Source organism: Manacus candei, unplaced genomic scaffold, assembly GCF_025592945.1.
Source record: "Manacus candei isolate 608988 ecotype Guabito, Panama unplaced genomic scaffold, ASM2559294v1 h1tg000008l, whole genome shotgun sequence".
NCBI classification, from domain to species: domain Eukaryota; kingdom Metazoa; phylum Chordata; class Aves; order Passeriformes; family Pipridae; genus Manacus; species Manacus candei.
In genome coordinates this window covers 26,120,584-26,147,494 of record NW_026138056.1, presented here as the reverse complement: position 1 = coordinate 26,147,494, position 26,911 = coordinate 26,120,584, and the positions used below count along the sequence as shown (strand labels likewise).

Genomic DNA, 26,911 nt, shown 5'->3' with positions numbered 1-26,911 from the left:
CAGTCAGTGTTAAAGAAGTAGACTTCCCAGAACTTCATGCCACTATTACACATGAGCATTTTTAACTAGTAATAAGGAACTTTTTTAATGTTAGCCAAGGTTCATCTGCCATAAAGTTCACACTATGTATTAGGCTTCACATTAAAGTCATCACCTGAACAACTTTGCTTACATAAATGTTTTATACCTATTACTATTCTGTTTCACGTTTTAGGACAGCAACACTGCTGGACACTTTGAGACTAAAATAAGTTGTTATTCTGGAAAGCTAGGCTAGGTCAATCCTGCACAATGTTCTCCATCGGTCTTTTAACATGACACTTGTTCGGTTGTCGAAGTTACCATGGGCCAAAATTTTAGCCCAGTTACCCACTCCGAACATCTTTACTCCTGATTTCAGTTCCAAGTCTTCTTTGTAAGTCCATCGCTAGGGGAAGAACAGAGAAAAATACTGGATATGTGAACAGAGAAAGCTATTAATGTAAAAGCTAACCTTACAGCAAACATAAAAGCAAGTTTTCATACTGCTCTCTAGTTATTACAGAGTACAGGTGTCAGAGGGGGTTTGTTTTCAAACTTGAATCTGAATCTTGAAACTAAATACAACAACAAAGGTTATCAAGTCAAGTTTTACAACACATTAGCAGATATCACCTGGAAAGAGAACAGCATGCTTCAATGTTCACAAGTCACAGGAGGAAAAGAAAAAAGATATTGGGCCAAGGTTTGCTTTCTTCAAAGAATGCTTTCCAAAATTGTACTTTATAAGCTAATTGAGCCAAGGCAAACTTTGACTGATCCTAGTGAAAGCATTCTGTTACACATTAGGCCAGGAACTGAGAATCAAGACACCTTTTACCAACAACAAAAGAATTTCAGTGTGCTCAGGAACAAATCCCAATATTTAAAATGTTTATAGAAGCAAAATTATACATATTGCATTTGAAAGTGACATCAGTCATATTCTCAGCTAACAGCTATGCATTTGCTTTTGGCCATTTGTTGAGCCTACTACTTAAGTCTGATTGCCATGAGTTACAAGCTTTTTAATCTTCAGGGCATGACTTTTCTCTCATGAAAGTAAAAGAAAATTACTTGCAGTTATACATCTGTAAGCAATCCCTTCCAGTTCTTTCTTAGTTGCTTCTTGGTACAAATACCTCAATACAAAGAGTTTTAGGACTGCAGACAGGGTAAAAGAAAACTGAATTTTTAAAAATCAAATTCTTGATTTTAAAAATCTTACCTTTACAGAAAAGTGCGAGGGAGAACCAATTATCAATTTTCCTTTAGCATAACTTCATAAAAATAGACATCTATATAACAAAAATTTACAAATTCTATATATCCTCTGATGTCTTTAACTACTACATTTTTTGATATGTGTATGTATAAGGGGTATTAGATGCAGTCAATTTTTTCACTCTGAAATAGCATTAGCAACTTTATTATGAAATTATTTTAAAACAACTTATTTGGCTAGAATCTGACTCTCCACAAATGTCTTCGAATCCTTGCTTGCTTAACACACAACTAATCACACTGATGTATGATTAGCACCTCCTCAGGCAAACTGAATTGCATATTATCTATGCAAGCATAGGACAGAATCCTCAGGTGAAATAACTGTGTAGAAAAACTGTTTCTAAAAAGTAAGTATCAATTTCTACTTGAAACTGCAGTTTGATAGCATGTTCTTTCTAAATTTATTCCCTCAAACCTGAAATGCAAAGGCTTAACTTACAGAAAAAATAAAAACTTAAAAACATTAATGAGATTGAGATGCACAGAGAATTGTATTGTGCAGCTGTTCCATTTAATTTATTTATGTTTAGTTCTGCTTCTTGCACAGGAGGGATCCTGCTTCTTCTGACAGTCTCGTGGACTGCAGTAAGTTATGAAAGGAGACAAATGGTCAATTTTCACTGGTCTCATGCTGGCATTTCTGTAATCACCAACAGATTCCATATTAAAAATCATTAGTTACCAGACTTACAAAATCCGCATGTGTTTATGTGCATGTCATGAGCAAATGACTGCTGAAAATCCAACCAAAAGACTCCCTTATTTCTGCATTTAACCATCACCTGTGTTTTACTGATTTTGGAGTTGCTCTGAAATAGCAAAAAAGTCAGAGTTTTTGCTCATAAAAGTACTACAAAATTTATACAGGCAAGTGATCAAAAGCACTGCAATTACTTATGTTCAGTGTGTGAAATTAAAATTGGTAATGTTGAATAGGCCTTTGCGGGCCTCAGGAGTTAAGAAGCATTTGCAGCTAATGGTCTTGCCAGTCAGAACAATTTAAATTGCCAAAAGAGTGAACTATCTGTAAAAGAAGGTACTGACTTGAGCCTCTTCATCTGAGGAATTGAATTTGCTGCTGTTATGTACCATAAGCTGCTTATCTGACACAATTTTCGTGAAAAAACTGTTTGTAAAAGTTATAGAACTCCATAGCTGTCCCAGCTGGGCAGAATTCACATCAGCAAAGGCCATCACTGCTGCTCCCTGTCCTCTCCTATCATCACAGCCACCAACTGATCTCAACTGCAATTCAGGCTATTTCCACAACAGCATCTGGTGCTGTGAATGGGATTCACACATCCTGCTTCGCTTAGGCAGACCATGGGCTGATCCCTGACACTGCTTGGAAGGTAAAGAATCTTTTGAAATCCCTGTTGGGGCTTTAGCCAAAGGTCATCTGTAGGCTCCTGCAATGTGTGGGGGCTGCTGAATCCCAGCTTTAATATAGGTCAGTCAGGCACCCCTCTGCCAGCTAAAAGAGGGAAAGGTAATTGTAATGCGGGTCTGGTCTGCTGGACAGATGTTATGACCAAGAGGAGCCCTTGTGTGTCTTGTAGTTTTCCTTTGAGTTACTGGTTATCATCAGGCTGGAGGGTCATCCCAGAAGCAGTGACTGTGAGCTGCCACCCAGGAGGCACAGGCTCCCTCTGTCTTTTCTTTTGTCTCCTTGAATGAGTGAAAATTTCACCCTTTACCTGAAAGGGAGACATCTTGCAAGTGTACAGTGCAACACAGCCAGAAGAGTGCTCATATTTGGTGCATCCATCTGCACCAGCCAGGAAGTTACGGCCCTATGAAAGGAATGGGAGGGCTGTGATGTGGGCAGGGGTACCAGGCAGGCAGAAAGGTTGTTCCCATACTTGGGCATGTGCAAATATTCACATGCCTGTGAACCTAGAGAAGGGGGTGTGTTCCTTCACCAGCGAACTTACACCTCTACCAGACAGACAAGGGAAGAGGACTCTGCTGTGTTTATGTCTTACACAGGTACCACACATGGGTGGTGTTGAGGACAGCACCTTTTCAGTGGCAGTGTCCTGTGTGTGTGTGCCTCTTGGATTTGTGTTCAGCTTTGTTACTAGGCAAACCTGCAGATGGGAAAGCAGGAGCCACTGCCTGAGTAGTGAACCCAGGTCCCTGGACTGCACACTGGGCTCCAGCAATCAGACAGGAGGCTCCTGAGATGAGGCTGCTGGAGGAGGTGGCCACTTCTAACATGCCTTAACAATTTTGTAGCCAGCAGAACCTGGCTGAGTTGTGAGCATTCCTGAGATTAAATGTATACAATCCTTATGTGACAGGGGACTGATTGACTAATCCTTTGCTAATAAAGCCTTGGGTTAATTGGAATAACTCAATTGGAATAAAAAATGTTTACAGAACTTTACAAGAGCCATAAGAATTGTAAATGGCTGAATCTGAAGGCCTAAAATTTGGAACTTAGTGGATTAAAAGAAAGGTTGGTTTACCAGAGTATGTATAAAACCTTCTCCTATAAGTAACAGAACACTTCCAACTATCAAATGGATAAATGGTGTTGGCTATAAAGCAAAAGGGAAGACTAGAAAATCATGTTATGGCTCACCTTTACAACTGAAACTTTCAAAATTGTAAAGAACTGGGTAGAAAGGGAAATGTGGGTGCAAAGGAATAGCCTCAACTTACAGAAAGTTAAAGCCAACTAGTAGATCTGATAAGTGTGAGGAAATATATGAATTACAGGGGAATGAACATCACTTAAATCTGCAAATAACGTACCCAGTGGAAATGTAAATCTCATGGCTGCTGTCATTAGACAAATACATACCATCCTGCTAGTGCACAAGGGAGGGTGGACAGGAAAACCCAGGCTCAGCTGGTATGACTGTCAGTGGCACAAGAGGTCCTTGTGCTAAATCCCACATCCATGGAGACAGCAAAAAAAAAAAAAATTATCTCCTCTCTGTATGACCTGGAACCCTTCTGGGATCCCTAAAAGATTCTGCTCTTAAAAGCAAAATCAATTCAGACATTGGGAATAGGCCAGGTGACAACTGAGTGTCATTCTATATGGTTCTCCACTTCCCTTGAATTTAAGTTGCTAGAAGTGTCAGCAGCAGTCAAACATGAAAGGCAGGGGCGTGAGTATGAGGGAGAAGCTTAGATAACATTCAGCCTGATCAGAACACTACCCTGGTTTTTCTGTAACGAGGGAAAATGTGACACCTATGCAAAGTGTAAGCGGATGTACGTGAAGACTAAACTTTACATCTCAAAGTTGGACCTACTCCAGCTTAATGCAACTATCAATGCCTCTTCAGTAAACTATGATCACTAACAAACCTCACTAAGCAGGGAAAGAATTACAAGTGATAGCAGTTCAGCTGTATTTCTAAAAGGTTTGGAACCTAAAACTTCTCTAAAGTAGTCTAACCTTTATCAAAAATACTTCCTTTTTCCAATACTTCCTGTTCCACAAATATTTTGCAACATCAGCAGTGAATGGCTCTTGGTTTGGTTTTTTTTTAACTTTATTAAAAGGCCAGAGATTCCATTGGAATCACGTAGTTCATTCCAGAGCATGCCAGAAAACTTTCCTAAATAAAATCTTTATTCAAGTAACAGAGTTATTCTTGACCTAGAACACCAGATAATTCAAATACTTCAATCAGAGACAATTACAACTATTGTTACTTGCAATGATTAGTTACATTTGCTCTTAAAAGGGCTGGTTTAGCTTGTTTTGATTTTAAATTGCTTATATTGAGCTTTCGTTTTTTAAAATAAATTTCTTCAGTTTAACATACAAGTGAGGAGCCTGCCTTACAGGTAAATCAGGGACTGTCATCTTTTCTCTTCACTCAGGAGCTGCACAGAGCAGTAACTTGCCTCCCACCTCACTGACCGATGAACTGCCTGTCCCCTCTGGGACAGCACTTTTGTAGATTCCAGTTTTGCACTGTTACAAGCTACCAAGGCTGGTTGAAAGCCTGGACATAATGCAGCATTACATTTGAGCTCACATCATCACGGCACCTAGTCCAGAGCAACGTGACATCTGGCCAGCTTAGAATGCAGGTAGAGCAAGCTTGAGTTTGCCAGGCAGAATGCAGAGGCATACTCTGTCATATCTAAAGATCTTGTTATTCCTTAGAGTCAGTCCTCCTCTAGTAACCTGTCTTCCTTTATGCATTACGGGACTCCGCTCTGATTTTTTTCCTTCTGGTTTAAATATATGGATTTTTTTTCCCATACAAGTCTGACTAAATTCTGAACATCCAGATTTTCAGACACATTCTTTAATTTAAAGAAACTGTCAGTCAGATTTTAAACAACTCAAAGGACAGGATACAAAATTGAGTACAAACAGTTCCCTAAATACCGTGACACTTGCATCCCCTAATTTAGGGAGAAGAAAATAAAGTATGCTTGCTTTCAATAGCACTGCAGAGTGTTATTTGCAGCTAACTGAAAACACAGCAATGAAAGGCTGAAAATGGGCACTGAACCATTGCAATGAAATGCCATTTACAAAACAAGAGCAAACAATGCCAACATTGAAAGAGGGACTACTTGGAAAAGGAAGTTCTAGAAGTCAACAGCTCTGACATTCATTGCATTCTTTCATGCATGTAGACAATTTTATAACCCAGATGATTAAGCAGAGGAGCAGATTTATCGTGTAAAAGGCCAATTATCATTGCTTTCTACAGAATATTTCCAAGCAGTCTCACTGGTAGGGAGTATGGTATAAATATCACAGAGGCAGCAAGTGCCTACAACTTTTCTAAGTGTTTAAAGAAACACAATTCTTAATCATAAAATTCATTCAAGTTTTTATAAAATTTTCAGAGTTCTTTGCTACTATCAGATGCATTTTTCTAAAAATTTTGCCTTTACATTTCAATTAAGGTTGAAATACAACAATGTAACTAAGCAAACAACATCTATTTTTTTCTAACAAGATGCGTGCATAAGCCCTAGACTTAGATACACTGTTTGTAGGTGACCCCATAACAGACTACCTCAGCATGAAAATATGTGAACACAAAGTTCTCATTAGCTCTCTGTCAATTGTGATCCAAATAGTTTAAATCTTGATGTTGAAAACAAGCTTGATGGAAGTGTTCATGCTTACCAGACACTGGTTAACAAGGTACCTATCCAAGTATACTTTGGAGTAAACTAATTATATTTTTAAAGGCAACAAACAAATCCAGTAAGTGCTGCTATTTTTTTCTTTTTAGGGCACTGGTTGTATCTGTAGCTTTTAAAGAGGCTCTCAGTGATTTAACTATTCCTGAGATTTGTGAGAAAGTGAAAAACTGTTTATAGGGGCTTAACCTGCAAGGATAGATGAGCTCTCATTAGGACCTCAACCAATTTGAGGACACCATGTAACTGAAGATTTAACCCGTACTTCAACTGCAGTAGAAATGGTTAAAGAACTAGAAGTAAGTACAACTTTCCTCAATGACAATCTGGAAAAAAACATGAGCAGGTTTGGCCCTCCCTGTTATACAAAAAATGAAATGTCAAAATGAACACCAGAAAAATGAAACAGCTCACACCAAAATGGATGTACGATGGTAACCTGTACTGTTATCTAAACGGAAAGACTCCAAATTGCCTCCTAAGAGATATTATGAAAATGAATTCAAAGGCAATGCATTTATTTAATATTAATTTCCTTAGTTATCATGGTAAGAAGCTGAACAATTATGAATGAAAATTGGCTATGGGCAAAAATTAGCTGGAAACAGTTTACCCCAACATCATACCAAATTGCCTTCTATTAAGGTATACACTTCTGTACTTCCCACCAACAGGGAATTCTGGCATTAGTGAACATAACAGCATTATTTTAAGTAATTAAATGAAGTAGGCTCACCCATGAAGAGAATGCAAAGGACGATTTGAAATGTAGCATTATAAGAAGACCCTATTATTTGGTTTATAAAAACTAAAATATTTTCGCAAGCAAATAGATGTTTTCACCTAACATGAGCAAATTATTGAATTATGAAATTGCTAAATATTTAACCTTCTAAGTTGGAAAACAAGTAGTCTTTGATGTTTGCCTAAAATTCTCATGGGCAAATGACATCCTGAATTCTGTAACCCCAACAGTGGAAAGAATTTTTTATTTTTTCACGTTTTTAAAAAAGAATCAAACTAAGCTTTAGAAACAGCGTATTTCAACAAATTAAAGGCTCAGAAGCATTAGCAACAATAATATTTGAGAGTGCACAGAATAAGTTTTATTTCCTCTCTTTAAAAAAAATTACTTTTAACAGTTTCAGGAGCTGTAGCACAGCTTGAGTAATCTACAGAATCTTAAGTCTAGGCATTTTGGAGAAGGTCAAATAAAGCTGGGAAAAAAATTCGGTGCAGTGTAGATTAATTTTATGTCAATTTAGAACAGAGAATGGTACAAACCTGTCTTCTTCGGCCACAAGCTGAAACTTCATGGTTTTCCACATTCTGTACGTTGTTCAGACCTAGGAGACAGTGAATATACATCCAGTACAATGAGGAGTCACCATTAAGGCAGCAGTTTTGCATTCTACCATTTACATGAGACAAGAACGTACCCTATTTTGATATGTTATGACAGATTGGGAAAATTTCAGTGTCTGATTGCATATAAATATACTTTTTTATATGAATACACATGATATCTCACCATAGTCCAAAGATTCAAAAAATAGCCTGTTCAAAAAAATCACCACATTTTCTATACAAGAGAGTTCACAGAAGAATTATATTTTAATTAGTTAAATTAATTAGTTAAATTAATTAAGTAAAAATTGGTGCACAATAATGAAACATTTCATTTTGGTAAAAGCATTTTTACTATACATACTGCTCTCATTTACATAGAGAGAATGGAAGTAACAAACAATCAGAGCTATGATTCTTTGTATACAGATTGCATTATTTCCAAGTACATGTATCAGGTTTTAACTGTGGCAAGCATTCAAGGCATCTTAAGAGTTTGTCCTTCCATGTACAACATGGCCACACACAGAAACTATAACATCATCTCTCTGTGGTAAGAGGTTGCTAATGGTCTTCAGAACCTACTTATAAATATTACATTATCCATGTTGTTAAATTAGGGTTACCAGGAAAATGCACAAACATCCTAACTTTGTGCATTTTACACTACAATTTGTTTTTCCAATCAGCCAATCTCTTTAGTTCTTCCCACCAAAGTTATCTAGCTCCAAATTCAGAAAGAGACAAATTTCAGTACTCATCTGGCAGTTTTCTTTTGCATAGAATACTGTAAATCACAATAAAGTAAACAAAACCCCAAGCAAACCAGAAAATAGTGAATGATTTCACAAAATGAGTTGCCAGAGAAGCCACTTCACAGCTTCCTAAATACGGCAACCACCAAACCTGCACTTGTACAGAAAATACACACAAAAACTAGTAGCGTTTTTTCCCCCACAACCATTTTTTTATTAATCCAATCACACTTAGAAATAAGTGTTTGACATGACTGTTTCGAAAGTGTAAAAGTAAACTAATACTCACTCTGAAGAACTCTGCTCCCTGTGTGTTTCTGCCCTGAATAAGGCCTGCAACATAGAATGGAGTAAAAATACACAGAACTTCATGAAAAGTCTATGACCAAAAGCAACAAAAAATTTACCTTTCTGTGGATTTTTTTATGTCTCCAGGAGACTGATTTGTGATATACTGTTGCTCTGTCACCAATCTTGAAAAAAAAGACAAAAAAAAATTTCCTAAGCAGCAACTTGCCATTTACATGATTCAACAATACTTAAATTAAAAAAATATTGAGATCTCTCTACAGAAACAGTGGCATACAAACACTAACTGCATCAATCCATTAACCCTCTTAATCTTGCCTCACACATTTAAATGGATAGCATTTTGCACATCTAGTTTTTCATCAGGAATTACTTCCATAGGGGTTTTTTAACAAGTCTTTCATCATATCTCTCAGACGTAATTGTATCATGAGCTATCTTTCTAAAAAAAACAAAAACAAAAACAAACAAAAACCCAAACAAAACTTGTGAAATGTCTTCCTCTATACTGTCTGCATGAGTCGATTTCCTTAACTAAATGATGCCAAATATTCCAAGTATAACAATGCAGAAATAGAAGCTCTATCCCAACTAAAGACTACAGTTATATTCTCCATGAAAAACAAGGCAATAAACCTAGAATATTAGTATATTCCAAATAATCGTTTTGAGGGTTCACACTGCCAGAATTATGAAGCAACATTACTATTTCCCTTCACATTAGTATCAACAACAGAATCTTGTGTTCAGCTGTAAAGAAAATATAACAGCCTGATTCCATTTTCTTATTCTCTTTCTTGAGATGACTTATAGTCTGAAATTAGGAGGGCAGGACTAAAAAGTGCTCAATCAAGTATTAAAAAAAGCAAAGTCTTTTCATGTTTTTATTGTTATACAAGATTGACAGCTGTTTAAACTGAAAATTCTGCATATTTACAAATAATTAAACTTAACCAAAGCTATTTGATGTAAATGTCAAAAGTAACAACCATAGAAGAGCCCAAATTTTAAAAAAAATAGGGAATATGCTTGTAGCTAATTTTCTATTGGACAGCAGTTTGGAATGTAATGTCCTTCCTTCTACCTATTCTTAATTCTACAAGTTTCAAGTTACTGTCCAAGTACATCCCTCAGTAATATAATCCTTAATACATACCTTTGTTTTGTGACCAAATTACTTTCATCATTTTCACTGACACTCATAGATTTGTTTTGCAATGGTATTGCTTCCAATCCTTTAGACTCTGCATATTTTGTGGCTTCCTGTGAGAAATGGAATTGATACCTTAAAATTAAAGCCAACCAATACCTAGATAGTAGGTCACACTGGGATTAATATGTGTACTCTCTATAAGGACTAACAGTGCTTATTTCACAGACGCTTCAGAGGTTTTCCTATGAAAATAAGTAGTTTCAAAATAACTCTAGCTTGCTAAATTGAAATCCATAAAGATCTTTATCAACTAATAACTCAGAGAAATTTTAGTCATAGCTGCAAGTGATATTTATATGGACACAAAGAAATACAATGAATACTTGCATAATGAGTGAACTTATGAAGGTGTGAAGTATATCATGGAGATTAACTAAGACTGCAAATACTATCAAAGTATGCCAAAATCTGTTTTTTATAACTAGGTTAGAAATGGAAAACTGACAGGTCTCACAAGTTTATCTAGTTCTGTAGCACATGTGAGGATCAAGCATGCCTATAACACTTTCAAAAGACATGTCTAGTCAGACCTTAGGCTTGTAATATAACCTTTCTTGCACTGGCAAAATATTTTTTTCTAATATCCTGCTCAAACTTTTAGCCACAAACTAAGATTATTTCTCCTCCATTGCCAAGAGAAGGACGTAGTAGTTCATTACTCTTTATAGAATGTCCAGACAATCCTAAGATTTGTACTTTTCCCTATATTTCTCCCACTTACTTGAGGTAATAAAAACACTCTCAAAAAAAAAAATAAATAATTTAGTCCAACTTAGTCCAAAAGTTCATTCTTGCCAGTTGTGCACTAAGCAGAGCCAACCATCTTCCATCCAACACTACACATCCCAAAAGGTGACCTGCTTTGCAGCACTGAAATATCAAAATGATTCAAAGTTGAGAGCTTCACTATAGGCTCAATATTAATTCTTTCTGCTTAGTCTGTTGCTCTCACTTTTCATCAGTTTGCTCTTCAGGGCTTTCTTTTTCCTCCTGTTAATTTTCCTTCATCCATCCAGTTTTCAGTAGTCTTGAAATCTTAACCTGCCCTTCACAGTAACTTGCAGAGTCTCTCAACATTTCCCAGAGTGAGATAATATAAAAACATTCTCTATTTCAATCATTCATCCATGAAAACACTGGAAAGTATTCTGATCACAGAATACTTCCAATCACAGAAGTGTTTCATTGTCACATATTTCATAACTACCCATAACTACATCTTTCAGATGTAAGTTTTCAAAATACTGGTTGTTTTGCAGTGGCTGATGGTAGCAAAACCTGTATGATAGTGAGGACATTTTTCCATATAGATAAACAGGTAAAAAGGATTTAGTTTAAAAAAAAGTTTAAATCAACTATATTGTACTTTGCAAGTTAACAGTAGCTTTCAAATTGTACTTTTCCGTAAAAATAACTCTTTTGAAAGAAAAATGAAAGTTATAACAAGAAATTACAAAGAATTCAGATCAATGCTTTCTTGGTATAGGTCCTTTAGCCTCGTAATGCACTATCTGCAGACTGTCCTTAGGGCAGCTAACCTATAAGAGTTTCCTGAACTGCAAGAGCTTTATCAACAGTAGGAGCTGCAAGCTTGTAGATTCCAAGCTTGACACTAACCTAGAATAAGCTGTCTTCAAACAGTTTAGCAATGTAGACCACCTTACAGTGGATAAAAAGCTGGACATGACTCAGCAATGTTCGCTCGCAGCCCAGAAAGCCAATCATATCCTGGGCTGCATCCTCAGCAGCGTGGCCAGTAGGTCAGGGTAGGTGATTCTGCACCCCTACTCTGCTGAGACTCCACCTGGAGTGCTGCATCCAGCTCTGGGGTACTCAGCACAGAAAAGACTTGGACCTGCTGGAGCAGGTCCAGAGGAGGTCCACTAAGTTGATCACAGGGGTGGAGCATCTCCTTCTATGAGGAAAGGATGAGAGAATTGAAGTTGTTCAGCCTGGAGAAGAGAAGGCTCTGGGGAGACCTTATAGCTAGCACCTTCCAGTACCTAAATGGGGGCTTAAAAGAAAGACAGGGACAAACTTTTTAGCAGGGTCTGTTGTGATGGAACAAGGGTTAATGGCTTTAAACTAAAAGAGGGAAGATTTAAATTAGATATAAGGAAGGATTTATTTTTTTTTTAATGATGAGAGTAGTGTAACATGGAACAGGTTGCTCAGAGATGAGGTAGATGCCCTGTGCCTGAAAACATTTAAGGCCAGGTTGAACACCGCTCTGAGCAATCTAATCTAATTGAAGACGTCCATGCTTATTGCAAGGGAGTTGGATTAGACTACCTTTAAAGGTTTCTTCCAATCCAAACTATTCTATGATTATACTCCTACATCTGGCACTAGAAGAAAGGGAAGAGATATTAAAATTGAAGCTGGAGTGCTCTTCTGTAGCGAACACTGCTGGGGAACCATTACGTACTATACAGAAGGGGAAACTCTTCACAAAGATGTCTCCTCCATGTCCTAAAATAACTGTTCAAAATAAGATTTGTAGTGTTGGTGCAGAAAGTAGGACAGACGTGCAGGCAGTGGGGGGTGCAACAACAGAGGGTCTAGCTATGCTAGTATGCAGTTCTGGGCCTTCTCCAATACCTCCAAACCTTGATCTCCTCTTACACTCAAAGAAATAGCCTTGAAAAATAAACTTGAAAACTGACAGTCAAGTGAAACCATTAAAAGCTATTCCTTGTCTTATACTTTGAATGCATTTAATAAGTTGTCTAGTCTCTTGGGCAAGAAAATAGAAAACACAGAGGAAGTTCAGAATTGTTTACTTAAAATTTGCTTCTTATTACCTTTAGATGTCTGTGCTTTTGTAATTGAATAATTCAATACTTTTTTATAGGAAGTAAACATAAGAGAAATTCTTTACAATCCTCTTGAAGATGAACTGCAAAAGGAATGTTGTTCTTGTCCATTTTAAATCACTTTTGAGCAAGATTCTTTGTAAGGACCTTTCTTATTTACAGGAAAACAGCAATAACAGTTTTGTACCTCCTAACTTCTTTGACATTCCTAAAGCTTTTAGCCAAATTAACAGGTCTTGATCTTTTATTTTTCGTATAAGTCATATAGACCTAAACAAAATAAGCATTAAATATATAGTTACGTTTTTTTTTTAAACAGTCCCAGATCAGAACTGCTTCTCTTAAACATACACTACTGACAGATCTTATTTTAATTATGCTTTTTTCCTATTTTTCTGATCAAAACGGTTGTGGAAAAAACATTAATAAAAGATATTTTAGAGGAATCTTATTCCTACTAACTTTCCCCAAGACATATTAATTAAAACAAAAAGGTTGAATATAAGACAGTCTAAATGAAGACAAAGCTTCCTTTTCATTTAATGCAATAACTGACTATTGCCTAAACAACTCCCTTGAAAGTATAAATCAATTTAATCTTATCAGGACACTCTTTTGAGACGTTTTGAAAATGCTTTGACATACCTGTATTAAGAAGTCCGTTTCCTTTTCTTTCATGAAAAGTTCAATGTAGAACTTGATTTTACTTATTAAAAGACTGTAACTGAAGCTTTGGAGAAGAGGAACATATGGATCCTTGTTTTTAATTATGGTTGCCAGCTTCATCCTTAAAGGCTAAGAAAACCACAGCTTTATAAAACACAAATCCTGCAATAAACTTAGTATCTATGCTAAACAGGACATATAGAAAGTAAACATGATGATTATATAGTTTCCTGAATATGCCTATATAACTTCATGCCACAGTTTGACAGAGTTCTAAAGTAAAATAGGCATAATACCAGGCATTTACTTTATGTGGTCAGTAAACGGTAAAGTGTAACTTTCCAGAGATCCCCATCATCATTTTCTTTATGAATAACATTGAAAGTAGGATTGTCAATGGAGCAAAAAACACCCAGTAAAAGCCACTCGTTACTCAGTTCTCTTTTCTCATTTGCTACCTCAAAACCACTGCCATTGAAAGGGGTGTACAGTGTTCAGGAAAAGGACTACTTAGTATAGCAGCCTTAAGGACACATCAATACTGATAATCAGAAATTCACATTTTGTCTACCAATCACTCTGAATCCTACAGAAACCAATATAACCAAGAAAATTAACTTCTGTGTACAGGCTGCATTCTTATTTATGAATTTGAATACTATTACCACAGTCTACACTTTCCAAACACCTGAATCCTCTGAATGAGGAGTGTATCTGAAGAATAAATTATGCACATGCTACTACTTACATAGAACACACGTCCTAATATACTAGATGAAGATACAGGCAGTATTTTTACCTTTTTTTTTATTATTTTTTGCCTGCAGCCTTTTTCTCTTTTCTCCACCCCAGGAAATTCAGGTGTGTGCACTAGTTATTATTTTAGAGATACGCACTCAAACTTGCATCTTTCTGAATGATGCAGTCAACTTCAAACCAGGAAGTGTCCTGACTCACCTATGTTGTCTTTTCCAAGTAGAAGCATAATAACATTCAGTCCATACTAGAGAAGCTAATGAGTTTTCCTTCCCTGTGATGCTTCAGTACACAGAACACTAATCAACAGAGGTGACAAATAGAGTCCACTGTGACAGAAGTCAGTAGACTAATTATTAGGTAGTTATGCCTCTACCAGCATGTTTATACTGCCTTTGGTCTGAGAAAACAGCGCTATTAAATTCCCAGAAGCTGTAGTGCCACCTCACTCCTCATATTAAGTGGGAAAAAAACAACTGCTGGATGAATTTCACTCCCCCAAATCACCCATTACTTCTATCAATTCCCTAGCCAAAAATTTCCTTTTGTATTTAAAAGTCCCATTGGTGTCCCGCATAGACAATAATCAGGTCAAAGCTATGTAGGTAGCATTTACTAGCTTTGGAAACCCACTCCCATCTTTCTCCACTGAAAATAAAAGAGTTTAATGCAACTTAAGAAAGTTACTACCTTATCTGATTCAGAGTCTGTAAACAGCCTTTCAAGAAGTTCGGTAGCCTCCTTAAAATATCCATTTTCCATATGAACTGCTACAATCTACAACAAATATAATTACAAGATATGCTGAAATACTTTTCACCTGAGAATCAGAAAAAAAACCCAAAAGTCACAATACTACAGTTTTCTAAGACTTCCAAAATTCAGATTATTATATACTTAAGGGTTACCAACAATTATCTAGTTATAAAAGTTAGTTCTGAAGTAATATTAAACCTCATGTATAAAGCCTCTCCATCAGGCATTTAAAAAGACTCTCATTGATGCAAAGTGTCCCATACTTACCCACGAAGCATTGCTTCCCTCTCTTCCTGAAAGACTTTCACATTCCCAGTAGCTGACAATGTGTTTTTATATGTTCGTCTTTGAAATCAAAAGTTTTCCAATACAAATAATAATTTTTAAGTAAAAAAAAAACTATTCATAACATATTTTAAAGCTCAAGATACTAGTGTTTTGAAATAGATCTCAACTGATACTTTTTTTTTTCAGATTGGTTGCTTTCGATACAAATTTGAACTGGTACAAACAGGAACCACTTTGGATAGAAAAAGGTCCCCTGTACAGATCTATTTACTCTGTATTAAAACTCTGAAAATTCAGTTCAGTCTGCTAATAGCTCAAGCTTTTTGTAAAAGGGGCTATGTTTTAGTAAGATAGAATCATAGAATACTTGAGGTTAGAAAAGACCTTTGAGGTCATCAAGTCCAACAATCAACCTTGGACCACCATGTTCATCACTAAACGATGTCCTTGAGTGCCATATCCACATGCTTTTTTAAACATTTCCAGGGATGGTGACTCTACCACTTCCCTGGACAGTCTGTTCCAATGCTTTACAACCCTTTGTCTGAAAAGGTTTTCCTAAAATCCAATCTACACCTCCCCTGATGCAACTTGAGGCCATTTCCTCTTGTCCTCTTGCTTGCTACCTGGGACAAGAGATCCACTCCCACCTGGCTACAGCCTCCTTACAGGTAATTGGAGAGAGTGATAAGGTCTGCCCTGAACCTCCTTTTCTCCAGGCTGAACACCCCCAGCTCCCTCAGCTACTCTTCATAAGAGTTGTGCTCCAGATCCCTCCCCAACTTCACTGCCCTTCTCTGGACATAATCAGCACCTCAATGTCCTTCTTGTAGTGAAGATCCCAGAACTGGACACAGTATTTGAGGTGCGGCCTCACCAGTGCCAAGTATCCCAAGCACAGGGAGATGAGGATTGCCCTGGTTCTGCTGGCCACACTATTTCTGATCCAAGCCAGGATGCCATTGGCCATCTGGGTCACCTGAGCAACTGTTGGCTTGTGTTCAGCTGGCTGTTGATCAGCACCCCCAGCTCCTTCTCTGCTGGGCAGCTTTCCAGCTACTCATTCCCAATGAATAGGTAGCATCCTGAAGCATTTTGAGTAAGTCACACAGACCTGAATTTGAATCAAGCGACGAATATCTTCATGAAGCTTTTCCAGTTTAATTTCTTCCTTTTCAAGTAAAGTCCAGAAAGCCAGAGCAGATTCCAAAGGTGAAATTGTTTGACCATTTTCAAACTGTAATTCTTAGAGGAGAAAAAAAAAGTACTTGAAAAAAAAAGTAAAGGATAAAGCTAAAAATATTACAGTATTTATATGCAAAATAGTAATATGTACTATACATTATTTGAATTCCTTTTTCCTCAAATAATTTTTAGTGTCTCTCTCCAGGTGTGTTTAAGAACCTGAAGTAAATATCTTCTTCTCAGAGAGACTAGTTCTTCCTACTCTTGCTAATGACATTACTGTTGCATTTTTAAGGGATATTATGTGTCAGCTAATTATAGTTCACCTAAAATGCCACTTGCAATAGTGCTGAGTTCAGTATTAGGTCTTCGGGCTAGCATTAATAATACAGTAAGCTTAGCATCAGATATCAAAACATTTGGTATTGATACTGTTAATTTTTGTAATATAACCACCACCCTAAGGTTGGGATTTTTTCCCTGAATCTATCACTGTATTTCCATGTCTTAAGTTTTTGTTGTATTTGAGTGCTTAAAGCAAGAGGGAAATTCAAAGTTTAACACAGGAGTGTCACTGAAGAGGCAGAAACAACTTCCCATGTCAGTGTACCACTGTGCCAACACCAAGGTTTGTATAAACTCCCAGTGAGCAGGATCAGTGATCAGTTCTGGCAGAGATCTGACCTAGCCAAATAGTCATCCCCTCAACACTCAAAACACTTTCCCAGTCTGGTCATTGCACACGTCTGCACAAATGAATGTAAAAGAAGTAGGAGGAGCTAGCAGGTGAATAAGTGTTTTTTTCCCCACATCACTGTCAGCTTAGCTCAAGATGTTCACTGAACTATAGGCCCACTTATTCCTTCATTTTATATGACATCAGCAGAATCTCTCTCAATAACTCATTCCTTTCATTAAGGAATGAGTAAACAATTTAAGCAGTACTTAAAAAATGAAAATTACTTTATACTCACTACAATAAGTCAGTCAGTGAAATTTCAGTGTTATGTGAGTATATACACATAATTAAAAAAACCCCACTTTTATGTTTCTTTAATTATTCTTTCAATCAAGTAATATGACACTTCATATTAAGTTTATTTTAATACTCTAAAGCCAAAGTGTTTAAAAGAGCTGGCACCTGAAACAGCCTACTCTGTTCTAAGACTCAGTACAGATTAAATATTTTAATAATTAGAAAAAAAATAGGAAAGTTAGCATGTAGTAGCTTTCCATGTACACTGTGGAGCTACACCCGACCTAATACCTACTAAGCATATACAATCTTCCTCACCACACAGGTCATTCTCTACACTGATAAGAAAAACACACAGCAAAGTCATATTTCCAAGTGTTATATACAGTAATATAGTTTTAGAGCATTATCAGAAAAGTTTCATAATTTGTAAAAAATGAACTACTTTAAATACAAGAATTTGATTCTCAAGCTAAAATAAGTCAAGGTAACTCTTATTACCTGACAAGTAACATAGAGAAATTAATTTTATAAAAACAAACCTCTGTGGCACTGCTAGGCTAGAATACACTTCCTTCTTCTATGCTCATGCTAGCAAGACTGCTTCTTAAGTCTTACAATGAGTTTATCAAACTGAAAATTTGCAGCAAAAAAAATTTAAGTCTTCCAAAAATTCTAGTGTTAAACAAAATCATCTTGGCTGAATCAGAAGGTAGTTGCAAATACAGCCAGAGGAGAAGTGGTAGCAAAAAAGAGCCCCAAGGACCTGCTGCCAGCTGAAAGTCTTACAGCCTTCTGTAGGAAACAAGGGCAGTCATCCTTTTAATCCATATTCTTATTCCTACTGTTAGTCCTACTTTAACCTCTAGTTATGTGTGCAGAAAGGAATGTACATCCTGAGCTTTAAACTTGCAAGTATTTTTCACTAATAGCTAGTCAGTCTTTTCCAGCAGATTTCTTTTGTTGATGCTACCCTAACAAAAATAGACCGATAATTTAAGAAGTATATAGTAATTTAAACTCAGAGCAGCTAAGTCAGTCAGCACAGAAAACACTGGTCCTGCATACAACTCAGTCTCATGAGGAATAAAGACAGCCCAAAATGTGGAGTTCATGCCATTTATTTACATATACTTATCTAGATATGTGTTTACAGATATGTACGATTTACATATAAATATATATCTATATATGTATTTATAACATGTACAGTAAAGGCTCTGTGAAAGCATATCTAATACACCTCTGTGCAGGATCACACAAATATTTTTAGACAAGTGAAAAAAAAAAAGAATCAGAGTATTTACCGAGGTTTTTTCCTTTTGCAATTCTTATCAAAAGCTGACAGAGATAAACTGTTTTTTTCTGATGTGTAGGTATTTTGAAAAAGCCATTGATAAGAGCTGAAAAAGAAGACAAATGATAAGTCAGTCTTGCTCCAGCACTGCCACAATGTGGCTAGACATATAATAGACACTGTGTTATCAGACTTTAATGATCTACTAATTTTTTAATTCATTAAGAAACCAATGAAGCACATTTAATTAGTATTTGTCCATGTTAAAAAAACTTAATATTTAAGAACTTAAGTAGAAAAATATACCCTTCTCCAAAGAAGCAATAAAATGTATCACAGGCTTATATTCAATCAAATTCAAAGACCATGGTATTGAAATAAAGTTTTGTTTTGGTAAGTAGCTTACTACAAAAGACATCTGTCTGCTCCAGAACACAGAATGCCCACAAACCATCAGCCACAGGCAGACTGGTAACACTTATATGTTGCTATAGAAACTTAAGAGACAAAAAGCAGTAAAAGCTACGAGGAAAGCTCAGTCAGAAATGTACATCTACAAGGGAAACCCTCCCTACAAGGCTGAAAGGTCACAAGGATTCTTACATATTTTAGAATGGGAACTATCATGCGTTTATACCCATCATGCTGGTTACTGTGAATTTCCTATTTTATTGGGCTGGATATAGTAATTCATCTTCACAGCATAATATAGTAACATTCAAAATGAAGAGTGAATCACAGAATAGTTGGGGTTTGAAGGAGCCTCTGGATATCATCTATACCTGCTGTGATCTTCTAACCTTACCCATTCTGTGATTTTGTAGTCCAACCTCCCTGCAGGTTCAGGTGAAGCAGGTTGCACAGGATCACATTCATACAGGTTTTGAATATCTCCAGAGAAGGAGACTTCACAACCTCTCTAAGCAACCTGTTCCAGTCACCCTCAAAGTAAAGTTTTTCCTTGTATTCAGATGAAACTTCCTGTGTTTCCGTTTGTGCCCCCCAAAAATCACAGAATTATGAAGAACATGTCATGTTACTTGTCCAAGTTGCAGACTGAACACTCTAGGCCAGGAATTGTTTATATACACGTTTCACTGTCATCCTAGCAAAAAAGCCAGGATTATGGAGCATGGAACACCTGAGTTTTGCAATGAAACAACTAGTAAAACATAATACAATGTTTTACTTGAAAGTACTCAGCCTACTTGAATATTAGTGTATAACCATCTCCTACACAGAATAGATAAGCATGAAATTACAAAGTAAATAGCCCTGAATGATTACCTAAGCTAACATCAAGCATAATATTGCCATTTGGAGTTGGAAGAACATTTCTAATGGCTTCAGTGAGGACAGGTGATACAAGAGCTTTTAATTCCTGTAGCCAAAATATGTAGTAAAAAAAGTACATCACTTAGAATAGCAGTAAAGCACCACGCATTGTGATCACTTATGCACCTTCCATAGCAGACTACAGAGTTCAACCTCAGAAAGTGTTTGGACAAGCTTAATAATAGAGATGAACACCTTACTCTGAAGATGAAGGTAGAACTTTGAAATTCTGGAAGCAGGCAGAATAGCATAGGTGAACAATTCCACAGAATAAAAGGAGTCATCTTGGCAAGCAGCTTGAAATCTTTCAGCTTTCTCTGTTCTCATAAGGTGCACATACATCACCACTTTAATTCAGAGCAGGGGTGTCTCTTTAAAGCAAACCTTCTGTGCTTGGTTTGTGCAGTGGAACAGTCTTGACTACACAAACTGAATTCCTTTAGAGCTATTCCAAAGAAAAAGAAACCTTTAAATGCTTACTGTTTGGACACCAGGTCCTTAGCAGTAATTACTCACTATTAATGCAGACAAACAGAAAGAGACAAAGCCTTAGTAATCTTTTCTAGACTGTTCTCCCTCTACACACTCAGGGCAGTTTCTCTATTAATTTGTTTGTTAATAGTGTTCTCAATCATAAATCACTTTCCTTCTTGTCGCAACTCAAATGTATTTCTCATCTTAGCCTTTCATTAGAAATTCTAGAAATCCAGTTCCTTGCCATATAGGTACCTACACAAGCTAGTTCAGGTATATAGACTGTAACACCCTACCAACACAGGATAAAATAAGCAAGGCATGTAACCTTGCCATGCTGTCTTTAAATCCTTAATCCCAGGTAACCTAGCTATTTCTACATGGCAGCATACTGAGGTATAAAAAAATATTATTTATCGCCTAATAAAATTGCTCATCTTGTTTGCTTTGCCTTCCTACCTTTCTGCCCTTCCTTCAGTTTGAATTGACCCTCTTGTTGACGGCCAATCATTATTTCAGTAGAGTCTCACTTTGACAAATGCAAGAGTAATAGTTCTGTATTTCTATGAAAAAAAACACCCCAAACCCACACCCAATTTTCTAATGGAATCTTATGGCTGTGCTTAGCTTTTCCCATAGACATATACAATACTGACTTTATAATCTTACAGCACCAATACGCCCAACTCTTTCCTCTGTTGCTGAACAGAGCAGGAACAAGTTCAAAATTTCCTCTTAGTTCCCAGTTCCATGTGACCTTGCGTTCTGTACAATTTAATTAATTGTTTCTGCTATTACAGTCCTCAGGCCTCCAGTTTTTCTCAGGAGACATGTCAGTCTGCGTCTGCATTGGCAGTGCCTTTGCTTCTCACCTACATGAAACTTCAGTACAATTCCTCTGCTTCCCACCCTCAGGAAATTTCAGTACAATTCTCCTGCTGAGTTACAGTCCCAAGGCCAAACATAGAGAAGCACCATGAATATTTTAATCTAGCAGTTCACCATTCAATGTACCTAATTATCTTTAGATTCCTTATCTCTTACAATATCTCATATCAGCCTCCTTACTAATCATTCTGCATGCCATTGTACTCCATTCCTTCCAGAACTTTAAACAAGTCATGTATCACATTCACTTGACTGAAGAACACATACACAGACAAAATATCCCCAAAGCTCTAACCTGGTATTTTCAGGAAAACTATTTCTAACACACACACAAAAAAATCATAAATCCATCAAATTTATCTGAGACCTAGACATTTGCTTCTAGCTGTTAACTACTCTCACTTTTAAGTGGATTTCTCAATTTAAATATGTTTTTCCTTTCAAAATCCAGTTATCACACTTCATTTCACCTTTCTCTGCCAGACTACAGTTCCTTGAAATACTTCTAGTCGTCTATCATAACCCTGAAGTAAACTCGTGGAACTTGGTGTGTTTAATTCTACTCTGGTTGCTTTTTACCACGTTTTCATCTTTTCACTAAATGCTCTTCACCTTCCCGATAGCCTTCCCCCTTCAGCATCCGAGGCCTCAGTTTCAGCAGCAGCTGATGGTATACAGGCAGTCGTGTTGAACACGCAAGGCTCTTGGGATCAAGATGACAGATTAACAGCAATGACTCTATTCACCTCAACATCTGAAAGTCCCCACCACCGAGCCTTCAGTAATCACTGTTTTCTTGGAAAGGTTCAGTCTCATTCAACCAAAATATTAACTCACAGGAGCCGCGATTATCTCACAACACTCGACCTCGAACACCGGCAGATTAAACAAGCGAACAAAAACTCGGCGTGCGCTGCTTCACTGCCACCGTGTGCGAGTGTTGCCGACACCACCAAACGGCCTCAGCAGGTTACCCGGTGCTCCGAGAATCTCCTGAAGTCTCCGAAAGAGCCGAATACCCACCTCCTCAGCGCTGCTGGAGTCAGGACACACCGGCCCGGGAGCGGCTGTGCGAGAGCCCCGAGCGCCCGCGGAACTCCGCGAGCCGCCACTGCCACTCACCCTGCGACACGTCGCTCCAGCGCCGGAACTCCGCCCCGCTCCTATCCCCGAAGTGCCGGCACAGGCAGGAGCAGGCGAACTCTAGCATCCAGTCCGCGGCCACGGCCTCCACCGCAGCCAGCGGGGGCGAACAGACGCAGGGACCGCCGCGGCCCTGCCCCGCTCTCGGAGCGCCGCCGGCCGCCGCTGCCATGTTCAAACTGCGCGCTAACGGCTGCCGACCCCACCCCGCGCTCACCGCGCCGCAGCCAATCAGCGCGGTGGTCCCTCCGGCTCCGCCCCACTCGCCCCATCACAGCCAATCAGCGCGGCCCGGCCGCTCGCTTTGGTCCCCCAGTTCCTCCTGGTGCCGGAGGCTGAGAGTTGGAGGAGTGAGTGTCTTGGAAGGAGCAGTGGCCGAGAGAGCTGCCACCTCCCACGCTTTTTGGGAGAGTAAACCGCGATACGTGGCTGTTTTGTGCATGCGTGATGCGGAGGACTTCTCTAAGCACGTCTTCATGTGGGTTCTGGAGAGAAGGCTGCTGGAGGAAGGAAGGACGTACCAGTATTGCATAGCCTGGAATAACCGGAAAGTGGAAGCCTCGGCTTGACGCTGAAGCCCAGGATGGAATGTGAAGAGGGACTGAGTTAGTTTGAGTGTGGAGTGCATCTGTCTGAAAAGGCAACACTCTGTATATGTTAAAAGGTAAAACCTAGGAGGGAAGAAGGTTGTCTGCAGAGCGCTGAATTTAAGGCAAATGCTGAAGGGCAGAACGGTTTTCCTTCCAGAGACTTGATGGAGGGTCGAACAATCTTCTGGTAGATCTGGTGAAAGGCCTTCATCTGAGCTTAACTTCGCTCCAGGGAGGAACAGTGTGGTATCAAGGAGCAGAATGAATTAGCTGCTAGGCCTTTGCTGCCTTTGATTCCTGTGGTCACATTAAATGCACCTGCAGCAGTTTCGCTGTGGCATAAAAAAATGAGGTCAAAGAGACAAGAAAACACGTTATTTAACTAAAAAGAATCATCTATTTGGACAGCTATACTAATAGAATGTAAGATTTTAATTTGCACTTGGAGAGAGACAATATTTGGCAACTTGTTGGCAACAGTTGTAAGCTTATGTTGTAGTGAACTTTCAAATGCCTGTTTACTTACATGTATATCTACAGTAACAACTTCAAGGACGTGAGTTCTTCAGACCGGAAAAATTCCTGTTACTTGGCATATTGTTTGGTAGTACCTCAGGATAGTGATAAGCCTGCAGCTTTAACAGGCTTCATCAGGCTGCTGATAATCTCGAGAATCAAAATTCTCAAAGTGTTCGACATAACCAGTTAGGCATAAAAATGAGATCATTATGCACTAATGTTTATTTGAGCAGGCATTTTGGGAGTTTGGTAGTAGAAACTGACGGGAAAGTATGTCAAAGCTTGAAATTACCACGATCAAACAATCGCAGGACCAAACCTGCAAACTGTTACCTTTTTGGCAGCAATCATATTCTGGTTCTCTTCAGGACGCCTTCAGAGGATTCTGACTTCAGTGGTTCAAATGGAGAAAAGATAGTTTTTTGAAAATGTGCTTTGGGAAGCCAAAGTAGGCTCTATGACCTCAGCAAATTCCTCTCAACTGGTGCAGAATAACAGTTTGGGTAACCTGTCCCAGCTGTGTCTCCTCCCAACCTCCCATGCAGCCCAAACTTCCTTGCCAGTATGGCAGTATGAAAAGCAAGAAGAGGCCCTGGCTCTGTATAAGCACTGCTCAGCAATAACACAAACATCTTTATTATCATCACTGTGTTCAGCACAAATCTAAAATATAACTCCATACTAGTCACTGTGAAGAAAATTAACTCTGCCCCAGCCAAAACCAGCACAGCACCCAGCCCTGAGTGTCTTTTAGAAACCCATAATATCATATGTGAACAAATGGGTTTCATGTACTGCCTGTCTCTCCCCCCTTCATGACAGGAAGAGCCTGAACAGGTGTTTTAGTAAAGATGCCTATCTTGTAGGCAATTTGAAGTCAGATGTCCTGGGTGAACTTGAAGCAGCATGACAAATGGTACTCTAGTGTGGCAAAGAATGCATTATTACTCTTATGAATGAGGTGTAAAATAACAGTTGGTTGGATAATTCCTAAACCAGTTTTTTTCTTTTTCTTGCAGGTGTGTCTACGAGTTCCATTTGTGGTGGTGGCAACGTCTTCCTAGTTTTAGCTCCCGTAGTCCGGTCTCCAAACCTGCAATACATAACACTTTCCTGTTTATGCTGAGAAGTCTTATTGTTTATCTGCCTTTTAAACGTTTTAAATTGCAATTTGCATTTCTTGAAAAATTTACTTGCCCCTTACAGCTCCTGTTAGAAAGTTTCTCCTGCTGATGGATCTGCTGAGGGCAAATGTGAATAATGTTTAATCCCAGTACAACTATTAGCCAACAGAGGATTTTGTTTAACCAAGAGTGTATAATGTACATGTTTGATGTTAGGCATGATATATAGGTGTGTATGCATGTGTGCAGATGTATATACAGATATAGATGAATATACATATGTTGCATATGTGTGTATATATATATGCTTATATATGTATATATACATGCAGGTATATGTATGTATAGACATCAGAATAATGAATTAATATGTATATATTTTTGTGTCTCTGTGTGTATACATACATATACATAAACGTATATGTATAGTAATTTAATAGGTGCAAAGGATCTCGCTTAAACTTGTAAAATCTGTAAAATGCTCTCTCTTGCTCCTGAATACAGTTAAAATAAGAAATAAGACTAAATTACAGCATAAATAATTATCAGTATTTTCATATAATAAATGAGTAAATACATACTTAACAGCATCATTATATACTTTTGGTCTCCCAACTAATTTGTCTGGATTATTCTTACTTCATAATAGCTCATTTATAGAACTTCTGGTTTTAAAGGCTTTATTTTTCTGTTCATCTGCTACTTTCTTTTTTTGTCTGAATTTATTTTTAATAAAAACCTTTGAAGAACATCATAAAGTTGACAGATCATCTTTAATCCCAAGAAAACTGCATAGTTCATCTTAGCTATTTTAGAACGCACATACAAATTCAGAGTAAAATCTTACAAAACTTCAAATAAGGCAATAAGAATTATTTATCCTCTTCATCACAGCAATAATACTAAAGTTGTCTAGACTAGATTGTTTAAATCTTGGCACTAATATTACTTTATTCCTTGGTTTCTTTTTGATATTACTGGGAAGTAAGAGTGTTTTTAGGCCCCTTCACCTCTATTTTTATTTAATTTATGAAAGCAAAGTAAATAAATTCTTTTTTCTTTTTATGATTTGCCATATTAAATTCACGGAATACTTAAACTTGAAAACAAATATTACACAAGAAGCATCATATACTTAGGTGATTAATGTGTTAATATATTCTGTTATTTTTATAATTACAGTAGAATTACATGTGTAAAGTGGTTTTTGAATCTGTCCATAAAAGCTGAGCAACACAACCAGTAGATGGCCCCAGCCTAACACCTCTTACACCGTGATACTCTGGTTTGCTGTATGTCATATTGATGAAAATTTTACAGGGCACTGTATTGTAATACTTTAGAATGAAAAACGTCTTGCTAGAATAATCAATTCACTGATATATAAAAAATTTAGAGATCAGAATGATGGATAAAGATTTTATTCATAGCTACCCAAAGTATAGGGTATCCATCAATAATGCTGGGAACCAACTGAATGTTTAAGAGGATTTGGCTTTGCAGTGGAACAAGCCCCCATATAAAAACAAGTACATGAAGAACGTTCCTTTTCTCACAGGTGCTGATGTACACAGAATGAAAATTTGAAGTAAAATTTAGACCATTTAAAATGCTGTAGGAAGTAAAGTCCGTGCAAGGGATGACTGAAGTGAATACAGCTGAGCTGGAGATTGGATCCTGCTGAAAGCAAGACAGGAATCAACGTTTAATTTCACTCAATATTGCTATTTGAAAAACATTTCTCTTGCTACATAAATTTAAAAAAATCACAAGACTCAGCAAAATTTTATAGGAGTGATATTGTAAGAACTGAATTCTACTGAGTAATAAAGGGAAGGAAGGATTTTACTGTGACCAAAAACACCAACTAGGGATTTGTAAATGCAGATATGGTGCCTGGCAGTGCCACAGATTTTCAACGGATCTTTATCAAGTCATTTATTTAAACCCATATTTTAATATGTAAATAAAAGTGGAAGTCATAAGGCAAAAAAAGCCTATGTGACAATAACACTATGTTGTACACCAGATGG

At 37.6% G+C, this 26,911-nt stretch overlaps 1 protein-coding gene across 2 annotated transcripts; it reads right to left on the bottom strand.

The window, feature by feature from the left end:
- Positions 1-250: 250 nt before the first annotated feature.
- TERF1 (telomeric repeat binding factor 1) lies at positions 251-22,900 on the bottom strand. 2 transcript variants are annotated; one of them, XM_051769021.1, is made up of 11 exons: positions 22,082-22,517; positions 20,341-20,585; positions 18,816-18,911; positions 16,462-16,592; positions 14,994-15,080; positions 13,527-13,676; positions 10,009-10,115; positions 8,951-9,016; positions 8,833-8,876; positions 7,726-7,787; positions 251-427 (listed from the first exon to the last, which is right to left on the bottom strand). In XM_051769021.1, exons 2-11 carry the CDS (start codon positions 20,480-20,482, stop codon positions 269-271), a joined length of 1,044 nt encoding a protein of 347 aa, XP_051624981.1. In that variant the 5' UTR covers positions 20,483-20,585; positions 22,082-22,517; the 3' UTR covers positions 251-268. The 2 variants fall into 2 exon arrangements, with proteins under 2 accessions (XP_051624981.1, XP_051624971.1); XM_051769011.1 differs by lacking the exons at positions 20,341-20,585; positions 22,082-22,517 and adding an exon at positions 22,625-22,900.
- Between the last annotated feature and the right edge of the window lie 4,011 nt (positions 22,901-26,911).

Bases quoted from the DNA above. Each gene is read 5' to 3' on its own strand.
- TERF1 (XM_051769011.1), bottom strand. From the start codon at position 22,817: ATGGCAGCGGCGGCCGGCGGCGCTCCGAGAGCGGGGCAGGGCCGCGGC. The intron at 18,912-22,624 runs GTGAGTGGCAGT...CTTCTTTTTCAG, and splicing joins CTGGAGCGACGTGTCGCAGG to CTCTTATCAATGGCTTTTTC. The intron at 9,017-10,008 runs GTATGTATTAAG...TTTTTTTTCAAG, and splicing joins AATTTGGTCACAAAACAAAG to ATTGGTGACAGAGCAACAGT.